Genomic DNA, 12,875 nt, shown 5'->3' with positions numbered 1-12,875 from the left:
CACCTGATACTGCCATATGCAACCAAAGGGTATGCAACTAACTAAAGCGCTTGCACATGCAAGTCCTTTGAGAGGCTTACAAGGTTGCCATAACACTTCCTAGGCTGTCCTAAACCCTAGAAATAGGAGTTACAACTTGTCGACACGCACATAGGGTTAGATGTGCATGTAAAAAATTTATTCAAACAACCAGAGTTGTATAATATTGCAATGAACTGAGTATTTCATGCCCGGAACAAGCATATAGAAGCTTTGTTCAAGAGAGCACCCTGGATGGTACCATTCGCATTGTGTAGTGTTCTACGTCCAATAACCATGCTGGCATCTTCACCAAACCTCTTCCACAAGCCACACTATCCCTTCACTCTAGCTCCCTCAGGGTGATTCCCCGAACACGAGCTGAAATAGGTTGTTAAGAGTTTCGCCTCCTAGCTGTTAAGAGCTGAAATAGCCTTCGGTATCTCCCAAAAGCAGATTAAGGGGTGGGTTGTTTTGTGAGTACTAACCATGTGCCCAGAGGCTGGCCTGAGGCAAGAGCCCGTGCCTAAGACCTTACCAGGTAATTCTCTGTTTTTATGTAGTTTTCAGCATTGTGTCACTTGAGGTGATGTGGCATAAATGTGCCACGTGGCACATTTATGTAATGTGGCATCTTTTGTTAAGGTGGCATTTATTCTGAGGGCTCCCCAACTTATGTAAGTCATAGGTGCTTATTGAGAGGTCGGGCAGCCAACAAGGCTCCTTAGATACGGGACCCTTGAGCCCAGTTGTATTTTTGTATAGAGTGAGAGGCCAGCGTTTTCAGTTCACATCTCTCTCCCTTTCTCGGTATTTCACTCTCTCTAGTGTTTGTGCTCTCTAGTGTTTGCACACCTCCACTTGATGAAGATCATCATCATGATGCGAGAAGGCTTACATACATACCTACCCACTCTAGGTACCCTCATTTCTTTTTATTTTCATGTTTCTGAGACATTGTACTAGAGTCACACATGGATGTATCCTTTAGGTCTCATAGGTCATTTTGGCCTTTTGAAGACGTTAATATAACAATTCATTTTTTGTGATCCATCTCCTACAGGGATCATAGATTAAAACATACAGGAAGTATATGCATACGTATACGCATACGCATACGCATACGGGTATGGAAGTATGGTATAAGTATGTTTCGGAGAGACAATCTGTAACATATAAAGTCCCACCCTAAGCATGTGTTAAACTTCATAAGTGAGTCCAAAGAGGAGATTAGAAGTCCAGGAGCAATTTGTAGCCTCAAAATTTGGCGTAGAAGACCAGCACACAACATTTTTGTAAAACTATTACATTGGCATGAGTTTCTTGACCTTTTTAAAAAAGTCAAGTATGTTTGCCCCAAACATACATGAAAAATAGTGAATGTTTGCACACATCTGGACAATGAAACATACGAGTATGTTTCAATCTATGATAGGAATCGCCCTCTCTCTCTCACTCTCTCTCCTAGCATTTTCTATCTATGCAAGCACCTGGAGGCAGAGTATGTGCGATCAGCCCCGTTTGTCGCGACCAAACCAGGCTCTGTGGTCTGCCCTCGCATCCCTTGAGAGTCAACGGTATCCATCGGTACGGAGTTGTGGCAGATTCGGGTTGATCCAGTTAGAGATCTATGGAGTTTGTGCAAGAGTAGGCTGCTGTGTTCAGAGTTGTCATCGCCAGTAGTAGCTCCATTCATCATCAGATTCCATTTTTCTGCTGCCACTTTGACTATAAAAAATCCAGTCTCCCAATACGTCCAAATTAAGTGTCAAGTCAGAGAATCATCACCAGGACAAGAAGACACATAAAATTGGAAATAACCATTGCTAACTCACCCGGAACGAACAAAACGAGTAGACCAGGACACATGTTCAGTGTACCTATGGGCAGCACAAACAACTAGATCTAACTTGCATGGAGAACGTCACCCAAAACCTGCTTGGCAGAGAGAGGAGAACGTCGTCCCCCAAAACCTGCTTGGCAGAAAGAGGGGACCAATATACTTTGTAGAGATCCAAGTCAAAATCTATGCTCAAAGAACCAGATACATAATGATGAGCTCAAACAATTGCTGCCAAAAAGTAGAAAGATATGTTTATTCATCAAACAATCCTTAGAGATCGAACGGAACGTCACAATAAGAAAATTCAAATTTCTTTTCCAGGACCAGTAAAAGATCAATATAGGCACAAAGCTCCCAATCAAGTAGGAATTGAGTCCTGAGGGTGCTGCTGCACCAATCAATGGAAGCAAGACTGGCATGAACTGCTTTCTCCCACTTCATAGAAAAGTCCCTCCCTGCCGCAACATAGGAGCAGGAAACCTGGCTGGAAACAAGCAAGTAGCTAAATAGTAAATGCTAGCCCGAATCCAGTGTGCTTGATACATCAGATGACCAAATGTTACAGAGCTGCCCCTGTGGCTCTGCAATCTTGCCTTTTCAGGAAGAGAAGAAGAGAGTTCAAACTGTTGGTAGCTAGAGAGTGGTATATGATCCAAACAGAACAGTGTCAGGCCAGATACCCATACTGCCACGCAGGAGGAAGACCACTTACCCACATAAAATCTGTCCGAGTAGGCAAGATGAGACACTAACTCTTCTTGAACAGAATCCATAGACTCCACATTATTCAAGTGACAAGTCACCTTCAATGATCCAAGAGTCCACAAAAGGCAATACATCCAAATGTCACCCCAAATAGCTGTCCACAAATCGAGCATCATCAAATTCACACAGGTCAAACCAACGACTGCATCATCAATGTGCATAGAAAGCCTCATGGCCTCACCACGCACCACGTCCCATCATCTTGCACATGTGATAACCAATGAGTACCCAAAGAGATACATACACAACATTCTAACAAAGAGCCAATAGCAAACTCCCAAAATGTACACGAAGAATCTGGCAATATATTTCCACACAGCATGTGCAAAGCGATAGCATGTGTTCCTCATAGAACAAGACATCCACATTATCGACATGTTTGCATAAACCCTGCCACAGTAGCAACTTTATGAGGAACGTGCACGCTGGGGAAATGCATGCCCTCGGTGCCAACATTTAAATCCAAATGGAAGCTAGGCTAGGCTCCTTCAGGCACTTTCCTCCTCATCCCCCCCGTGACGCAGCACCTGAGAATATCAATCCGCCATGGAGGCACGAATCCTCCTCGGGCACTCCAGACTAAATACTGGCAAATCTGATGAGATTCAAGCAAGCATTCATCTACCAGATCCACTAAGTCCAGTGCCACGGTGCTCCCTTGTCAGAAATTCAAAATTTAGAATAACCACCACCTGGTAAGCTGCATCCTCAGGAACTTTAATCTCGATGGGCAACCAAAAACTCTGACGCTTCACTCTTACACTTCCACTGCTAAAGTTCATGATTTTCATAAAGATGCCCCAAAAATTAATGATAACTTCAATACCTTAGCATAAAGCATGGAAAGTTGTCACCTGAACACACCTCGATAAAAGATACTCTGAGCTGCAAATCGACTTCTCCAGTAAAACTTTCAGCCCTCTTGAACAAAGCTTCCATCACACGCGGAGTGATTCCATCCGTACATCCACCCACTGCAAATCCAGTACCCATCGTGTATGTTTTTCCAGATCCTGTCTAAAGAAAACCAAAAGTAAACATTAAAAGACTGTAATTATAACAATCCACTTCTACTAGACCAAATATTTTAGCGCCTGTTCACGTTGCAAGAAAGACTTTCCTTTGAAAAAGCTTTGCAAAATAAAAAAACCTGTCCATACGCAAGTACAGTGGCATTGTACCCCTGGAAGAGTGCATCAATGAGTGGAGCCACACACTCATCAAAAATGGCAGATGATGGAGAGCCGGTACTTCCATACACGTGATCAAATGTAAAAAAGTTTGAGCCCAGTTGGACCTGAAATGAAGAAAGACCTGTTATCGTGCAATATTAATAGATTTTCACGTTTTCGTTCTTTCCCTTCGGAAGCTCAGTTTGGGCATTATAAAACAAAAAGCACCTTATTGGTCACCTTAGTGATCTCTCTCTCTCTCTCTCTCTCTCTCTCTCTCTCTCTCTCTCTCTCTCTCTCTCTCTCTCTCTCTCTCTGTGTGTGTATGTGTGTGTGTGTCTGTGCATGGATGGATGGATGGATGGAACGTACCTGGGGTTCACCAGGAACTACAGTTATGCAGTCTTTGCAACCCTGGAGGCGCTCTGTAGTGGTGATAGGTCGAATGCGGACCGCAGCCACAATACGCTGTGACGGAGGGGAGTCCTTCCCATCAACCGGAGTAGCTTCTGAAGAGATGGGTACAGAATGTGGTGGGGGAAGGGGGGCCGCGTGACTCCCCCCGTCGCCAGGCGTATAATCGCAGGAAGCCGCGTTTGGGTGCTCGGGGGAAGTGGCAGAGTCCATGAGAACCTGCCCTCATCCACCTTCGGCTTTGCCTTGAAGAGGATCATGAGAAACTAGAAGGGCAGCACTCGCTCTGCACAGAAGATTGAAGACTCTCCCTAGACTCTCCCTTTAAACCAATTACTCCGGTCGCGCCTCCTTGCATCTTGGTGTTTTGTTGTTCTTCCTTCCACCACCTTGCACCAACAGCATTTTTTTTCGCCCAATGTTCACAAATATTATATAGGACCAGAGAAAAAAGCAAAAACTAGCGGTACAGGGCTTTGAGAGTCAAGCTCCCATACGGGGCAATCTTTTAAGGGGAGGTCCGTTGTTTTGCACCCAAAAATGAGTGGGGGCCATTTATTTTGTGAGTTCACTCACTTACAGTTTCACGCTGCCTGGTCGATGTACATAGTTCTTATTATGTTGTAATTCTCACTTCTATTTTGTAGACCTTCTTGTCATTTTGAGCAATGAAGAAGAAGAAGCGGCTCTCGCCTTCCATCTCCAATGTGTCCTCTCTTGGTTTATACGCACGTTTGCTTACAAGAGTTCAAACTCTCTCATTCTCTATCTCATTACGAGCTACAAGAGGCTACATTTGCTAAATCTTATAGGGAAGCCATCATTTAATGTCTACTCTCTTTGAACAAAACTTTATGTAACTTAGGGAGGTGCAAAAAGATAGAGTCTACTAGCATAGAGCTCTTGAATTCTTTGGACTAAAAATTTCAGTAGGAGTTCAATCTCTAGCCTTGCAAGAAAACATGTTCTATCTAGATATAATATTCTCAATAATTAGGGTCCTTCGTGTTTTTCTTTTGTCTTTGAGCACTCTTTATTGTTGTGAAGAAGTTTCATTCACCGTGAGGCATAAGCAGATGTTTGTTCCTTGGGGAGAATGTAGTATTGGAAACACCAAAACATTGTCAAGCACTTGACAACAACACAACGTATGATACCAAACTTGTCTTTCAATTGCAAGCAATGCTCGTATGTCATGGTTTACAACGTATATTTCTTGATTGAAATAAAAAGTCTCAGCTATAATTTCTCTGGACCGTAATTTTCAAGGATGGATGTGGGCATTGTAGATATAAAACCCCATGAATAGCTTAGAATTTTGCATAAATAGATCATTTAATTAGTTATACCTAGAAAATGAAGGCCGCCAAATTGGTTTTTATTGAGCATCAGTTGCAAGCATTTAGACTATGACTAGATATGACTGGTAGAATGATGTATCTCCTTGATTGTGGACACATGCTTCAAAATTTACGAGCCGTGATCTCAACGATCCTATAGACTCATTGCATAAAAGTCAAGATGCATCTCTTGAACATGTTTACTAGAATAAACTAAATACATGTGGATTAGGAACTCAAATGTAGCACCTTATATATTTAACTTTGTAATTCTAGCATGGAGAAACATGATAGTATCGTTGCCTCACTCCAAACAAACCCCAAAAAAAGAATGGCTTTTTAACATAAAATTATCTTCAATAGTATTCATTTTAATTAGACACAACAATGCAAGCATCCCTTGGAAAATTTATGCCTTCAATTTGAATGGTTGAAAATGAACATTCATTCAATCATGTAAAATTATCAAAATATATGTAGGCAACATTGATAGTGACGCCATAATCCATTTTAGGCTGGGTTCAAATGGGCCCGTGGTAGGAAACTCCAAAGTATGTGTGTCCAATGTGGCAATCGCCCATTGGGCTAAAAGATGAGACACCTTCTAGACCCACATAAAACCCCCTTCAAAAACCTAATGCTACGCCCACTTTCAGCAAAAAAAATGCAAACTATGCAATTCGTACTCATGCCTTACTACTCATTGAATGCCTACTCGTTGAGAAGATTGTCAAAATTAAAACTAAAGCATGCTACCTCTACCTCTTGTGAACAGGGGGAAGGTGACTCATGAAAAGTTCATTACTATTTTCGGGCTTATATGAACCCGGCCTTATTCATAGTGACAACACTTGTGGCGAAAATGTATTCAAATTTTCAAGGAGGTCATAGTTTCCTTGGCCTTCATACTCATGGAAATCCATGTTTTGTGGGACATTTCTAAAAACATTAACCCACTGAAGTCTCTCTCTGTGATAAGGAGAGATGTGTAATTTATGTATAGAGAAGATAAGTTACACCTTATTTACCATTCAAACCATTCCACAACTGCTTTGGATGGGATATGACAGGTGCTTTGGCAAATGAGTTTGATGGCTTATGGGAGACATGTCGCAACACTAAAGGCCATGGGTTTTTAATGACACTAGGCAGCAAGATTAATGGTGGTAGTTGCCACCCAAATATTGAGGCGTTGGATAGCTCACAAAAGGTCAAAGGCATGGACCAGTCCCCTCTCATGTTTGAGTTTTGAATCACAACCTACCCATTGGGACTCTCATGCCCTAACCACACACTCGTTTGGGTTTCATTGATGCCTAGCCACTTTACTTGCATATAAACTAGACCCACACAGGCAAATGTAAACTTGGACCCATCTGACGAATTGTGAACGTCACGAGAATTGTGTTGTGCTTCTCTACCACCAATCGGCATCGCTTGATCTTCATTGAAGACATTGTAGTCTATAGTGTTGAGGGGAGACATGGCCTGATACAACTCTCTCTCCTTCCCTCTCTTTCTCTCCCATCCCCTGTGTGTGTGTGTGTGTGTGTGTGTGTGTGTGTGTGTGTGTGTGAGTGTGTGTGTGAGAGAGAGAGAGAGATTATGTATATTCAATATTCAATATATAGTTTATCTCTTTCTCTCCCCTATCCTCTGTGTGTGTGTGTGTGTGTGTGTGTGTGTGTGTGTGTGTGTGTGTGTGAGAGAGAGAGAGAGAGAGAGAGAGAGAGATTATGTATATTCAATATTCAATATATAGTTTATATATTTTCATTGTATATGCTTCCTTGAATTTCGGCGATTGCGTGGTGACCTAATGGGTTAGAGTGTGATTATTATTTTTGTTAAGAAGTTCAAAATTGAATCGTGTGTTTTGAAACTTGAGAGGTGATCTAGCTTCAAACTGAAATCAACAAAAGTACTAAGGGTAAGAGATACACCTATTGGAAACCAACAAGTTATGTTTGAAGTAAACATAGTATGCTTCCCCTATGAATGAACTACTCTTTGTCAAGCTTGTTAGGGTAGCCAACACCCATCTTTACATATTCTTTTTAGCCAGCCTATGGCAAAGGCCTTAGTGTTTGGTTATGTTCTTTTAGCTTTAGATTAATTAAATTTATTGATGATGTCAAGTGGTGATCCTCTAAATAAATCATTGTTTGTTTCTTTAATGTTAAATCTTAAGCTTAAGAAAACCAAATTTAATCATCAATCTTTGCACTCATTCTTTCAACGTCTCTCTCTCTCTCTCTCTCTCTCTCTCTCTCATAGATAGATATATATTTAAACATTTGCATTGGTTCTTGTTGCTCATTTATTACAATTATTAAAGGCAAGAAAACTTAAACAAGTCAACACTTCTTATGATTGTATAAGGAAAACTTCAAGAATGCATTAATATGTTGTGAATGTGAAAATAAGGGTTAGAACAATTGGACGAACTTACTAGGGTTCATCCATGCTACTTCCTAAAGCACATTAAGCCATCTATTGCACCCACATTGGGTTTTAATTTATGAGAAGGCTTGAGCTAAGAACTTACTAGGAGCTCACCCATCCTAGGGAGGTCATCATGCATGCACACTTGATTGAAAGGTTTCTTTACTTTGTATAGCTATATTGACTCCAAAATGGAGCTAGGATTTTGAGGCAGCCAATTCAAGCACTGCCAAAAAACGTTGGAACACCTCCTAATGGTGGTAGCATACATAAGTACAATAAGAACTACCTCTAATACCATACAAGAAACCCCGTAGAAGAAACAGTTGAGGAGTTCATCTTATCATTGTGCTTTGTACTGTGATAATCCATGTTTAATGGGAAGTCTTTAAGGACATTGACCAATGTTGACTCCCTCCATGATAAAAAGAGCTACCTAACACCTATGTGTAGAGAAGATAAGCCACACCTTTTGTAGCATTCAAAATGTCACTCATATAAATTTAGATCGTATATTGAAGGTGTTACAGGCATGCAATTTTCAACAAGGCTTCATGGGAGTCATGGCTTGGCACAACTCTCTCTCTCTCTCTCTCTCTCTCTCTCTCTCTCTCTCTCTCTCTCTCTCTCTCTCTCTCTCTCTCTCTCTCTCTGCGAGCCCTATTCTATTCTTCCTGCACTTCTCTCCAAAACTCTACCGCCGCTTCCGTAATCGCTCATGGGCAAGGGGCAGCTCTATGGGGAGGGCATTAAGCCCTAAGATCAGCTCCGCCCTACAACTCAAGCCCATCAGAGACTCACGTTGTCGTGCAACTCTTCTCCCATGATAAGAAAGATGCCAGAAAAATGTACATCAAGCTTATTTGAAGCTTACTTGATTAATGGTCAGTGAACAGGGCTTGTTAACAGGCCAAGTTTAATAATTAATGTATGCAAGATGCGGCTTAAAAGGGCCAACTGATGCCTTAATGATGCTAAAAAGGACTATGCTTTAAGTGAGTACATATGGGATAATATAATCTAATACTGCAGTGCTTGAAGTGCTCTATTGTCTTGTCTTTACGGCTCGTCGATTGGAGCTATGGTGAAGAAGTTATGGTAGTTTGAAGTTAAGTCGATTGCAGATCTGCACCGGATTGGGCAACTGTAGTAGCTGAGGTGACAAAAATGAAATGAATGCACGGGCCTCAAGTGCTCACTTTGTGGAGAGCGTCGGTCTTTTCAGATCAGTGATCGCAGTCCCGGTCGCCAAGATATTGGCCGATAAAGATTCACCGAGGGCCAGTTCCACACCAGTCCAATCCGCTTGATCGGTGTGCCATTTTGGATTTTTGAGCAGTAGCCAGAGTTTTGAATGCAGTAGAATAAGTGCTCAAGGTAACAAGGCTTTGGTTGAGATGTATGCCGGATGTGATGCACTTCAGAGAGCACAATAAATGCTTGAGTGGAATCTCTTTTAAGGTCGTCTCTTGATACGGGCAGCAGATTTCATGATGAGGTTGCTCGAAGGGGGCTGCTAGGGAAAAATGTTATGCTTACCAATGCCTTGCCCGATATTGTAACAGAGTGGCGTCTTTACGGAAGCATCATATGCATGTCTAATGTCGTTATGTGTGCCGTTAGTTACGAAAGCACAAAAAGATCTTGATGAGCTCATTGTGTGAAATGACGACTTGTGGAGTGCATTGAGTACAGTGCCTTGGCCAATATGTATGCCTAATGTGGTGCCCTTATGAGGGAAGCCGGATGCCCACGGGCCCAAGGGCTCATAAATCTAAAGGCCGCCCGCCCATGGTGGCCACCCAATTAATAAGGGATTTTGTGTGTTAAGAAAAAGGGAGATCCATGGCGTGATCAGCGAACAGGCGGCTCAGGCGGAGAAAGATGAGCTCGTGTGGCGGGCTATGATGCTCCGATGACGCCGACTAAGAAGCAGGAAATGCTCAGCTTGCAGGGGCAATCCCGTTCAGCACCAGTTGGGACAATTTTGGCGGAGCTCGAAATCACCGATTGCCACGTCATAGCGCCCGACCACGTGCCACGTCAGTGACGCCGGCGCTATTGAGGAGAGTGCTATTTTTAGGAAAAGGGGATTATTGCATGAGGAGAGGAGTTGTTGGGGGAGTTAACGAGCATGAGATGAAAGGAGGTAAGGAAAGCATGCAAGGAGGGGATTGTGAGAGGAAGCAGGTGCTGCTAGCTTGGGGAAAAAGGAAGCTCTCTCTCTCTCTTGGCTTGCACGAGAGTGGGCTCTCTCTGTCTCTCGAGCTTTCACAAGGGGCAATCTCGCTCTCTCTCCCTCATGCTCAATCGATCAAAGGAGGACAATAGCTCGAAGTTCTCGTGCTCTCAAGCTTGAACAAGGGCAAGACAAAGACTATTTCTCTCTCTCCCGGGATTAGAGAAACAAAGCAAAGGCTCGGAAAAGGGAAGAGTTAAGCAAAGAGTCGAGGGCAAAGTTAAGCAAAGAGTTCGTCAAAAGCTTTCTCTCTTCTCTCACTCTCGGATTGAAGCAAAGGGAGGAGGAGTTTCTTGAGCAAAGTAAGAGAAGGCTTGGCGAGGCAATGAGGTAAGCCATGGGAGCGGAGCAAGTCGAGAAGAAAGTTGAAGCTTGTGAGCGCCAATTAAGCCAGTGCAAAGCATAAGGAGCAGGAAGCTGCGGAATAATTGATAGTAACTGAAACAGGACAGTTGAAGCATATAAAATAAAAAGAGAGAATTATCATCAACGTCATGAGTCTGAAGAAATTAATTATTCATTTTAGTAAGCCCGGTGTCGTTAACGGCCCGGTTATTGTAAAGGGAGCTTAAACTCCTATTTACCAAATGATCCAAGTGTTGGTGCTGGTAACAGCCCGCCTTGGCTAAGTATTAAGTTGTACCCAAAGCTTTAATCAATTAATTGAAGGGTACGACGATTGCCAGACTCTGTTGCATCAGTTGTTCTTGTTCTCTCTCTTTCACACCTCTCACAGCTAGAGGCCCGGTGCCTGCCCGCGGCTCACATAGCGAACACATATCCCCTGACATCTTTGGTGAACCCGACGCAAAATGAGCCAGGGTGGGAGGTAAAGATGGAGAATTTAGAGCAGATGATGAAGATGATTGCAGAGTTAATTGCAAACGGTTTTGGTGATAAATCAACATTTCTAGATTTTTCGAAGATGCTTCAATTGGTTCAAGGATCTCTTCTTGAAATGGAGATCGTAAAGAAGAAAAATCAAATCGATGAAGCTTTGGATGCAGTATACGACGAGGGACGACTCTTCGATGGATATGATCCAGAAGGTTACCTGGAGTGCTATGAGCTAGAAACCAAGTTAAGAGGGATACCTGAAGAGTTAATTGTCAGATCTTTTGAGCAGTTAGTGAGATCAAATGTGAAGGAGCAGATTCAAGAGGTTAACAGAGCCTGCAACGGCAACTGGGAGTATTTCAAAGAAGCTATTGTGCAAGTAAGTTATGAGCAGTATGAAAGCTATCAAGAACAAAGTTTAAGTCTACCAAACTACACAGATATTCGAGGACAAGTACGATCAAAGTTAGAAGCTGTGATTGATGAGTTTATTGTGCAAGATGCTACCTTCTTACAGGATAATGATGAAGACATAGTCAAAGCTATGTATGAAAAGTTGGGGTTTGCAGATGCATTGCGTGAAGTAGAAATCTTTGAGGGTGAGTCTCTACAGCCTCAAACCACATGGGGTGAATTTGCAAAGAACATATACCTGTAGTACAAGAGGAAAAGAAATCAGGGGATCAAAACAACGAAGTGGCTAAAGCTCAGGAAGAAATTGTGCAGGTGAATGACTGCAGCCATATTCAAGTACACATGCATGAAGATTCGATTACAACTGATACTTTTTCTACTAACTCAAAATCAGAGCAAAATTTTTCTGGTACAGATTCTACCATAGAGGTGATTGATGATACTGGTACAGATTTTGCCAAAGAGTTGATTAATGATACAGATGTTATAGGTCAAAGCAGGGCTGCTGTTGAGAACAGCAGGACCATGGATTTTGGTATACCAGATTTTGGTATACCCTCAACTTATTACCTTAGAAGAATGTCATCTTGAGCATCGATTGCCAAAATTGAGTTGTAGACCGCACTACGTCCAAGAATCCCCATTCATGGACTGTGAGCACATCACATCCAAAATACTTTGAGACAATGAACTTTGAAACACATCCTATCTATAGTCTGACCAACAACAATGGATTGGTGCACTCATCCATGATGTTTTAGATACGTCTGATTGGTTACTTTCCAGATGCATGTGCCTTGAACTTTGACCAACGGGTTCAAACACCGGTAGCTTTAACTCCAACACAAGGGTACAAATTATTTTTAGGAAGCACAGATTGTTCCTCTCTGCCACTCAAAATCCTCTCCGAAAGAAGCAAGTGGCGGCAGCTGCCTCTTGACAAGAAATCTAGTGTCCTGGCCACTATGGTCGCCACAATGACTGCCATGCCGATTTCCTTTGTCGAATCTTTATCACCGTTATCTCTGTCTAGCTTGCCTTTGCCTTTGTCTCTTTGTGAGTTCTTGCTTTTGTCTTTGGCTTCAAACTCCCAATTCAAACAAAGCGTCATCTCACATTTGTAATAGTGGTTGTCGGACCTCGTGGGTACCGAGGCAGCTAACTGAGTACTGGTATTGTCAACCCCCAAGGAGTCCAGTATGTGAGAATTGCATATAGCACTTGTGAACAAGAGGTATTTAAATAATCCCTTACCTATATATTTTCAAGTCTTATATGTACCCCTTATGTATGCATTTTTGAAAAAAAAATTAGCCCTTATGTTTAAAAATTTTCACTTTCTCAATCAAAAAACCCTTTATGTAAGTATTTTTTTAGTAAATGTACCT

The 12,875-nt window shown here is 42.2% G+C and overlaps 1 protein-coding gene across 7 annotated transcripts in view; it reads right to left on the bottom strand.

Moving 5' to 3' along the window:
* Positions 1–4,625, bottom strand: part of LOC147426649 (kinesin-like protein KIN-4A) — a 241,381-nt gene extending 236,756 nt beyond the window's left edge. For 2 of the 7 annotated variants that reach the window (XM_086497867.1, XM_086497868.1), the window contains exons 1-3: positions 4,171–4,625; positions 3,777–3,923; positions 3,491–3,643 (exon numbers count right to left, since the gene is read on the bottom strand). In XM_086497867.1, coding sequence (XP_086353993.1) covers positions 3,491–3,643; positions 3,777–3,923; positions 4,171–4,425 — 555 coding nt within the window. In that variant the 5' untranslated portion in view covers positions 4,426–4,625. Of the gene's footprint in view, positions 1–1,508; positions 3,444–3,480; positions 3,644–3,776; positions 3,924–4,170 lie in introns of those variants that run through there. The other 5 variants (XM_086497870.1, XM_086497869.1, XM_086497872.1 and 2 more) reach the window with 5 other exon arrangements.
* Between the last annotated feature and the right edge of the window lie 8,250 nt (positions 4,626–12,875).

Source organism: Adiantum capillus-veneris, chromosome 24, assembly GCF_014529385.1.
Source record: "Adiantum capillus-veneris isolate H3 chromosome 24, ASM1452938v2, whole genome shotgun sequence".
In the NCBI taxonomy this organism is placed as follows: Eukaryota; Viridiplantae; Streptophyta; class Polypodiopsida; order Polypodiales; family Pteridaceae; genus Adiantum; species Adiantum capillus-veneris.
Note: the sequence above shows the minus strand (reverse complement) of the source record. Positions and strands in the feature narration are given on the sequence as shown.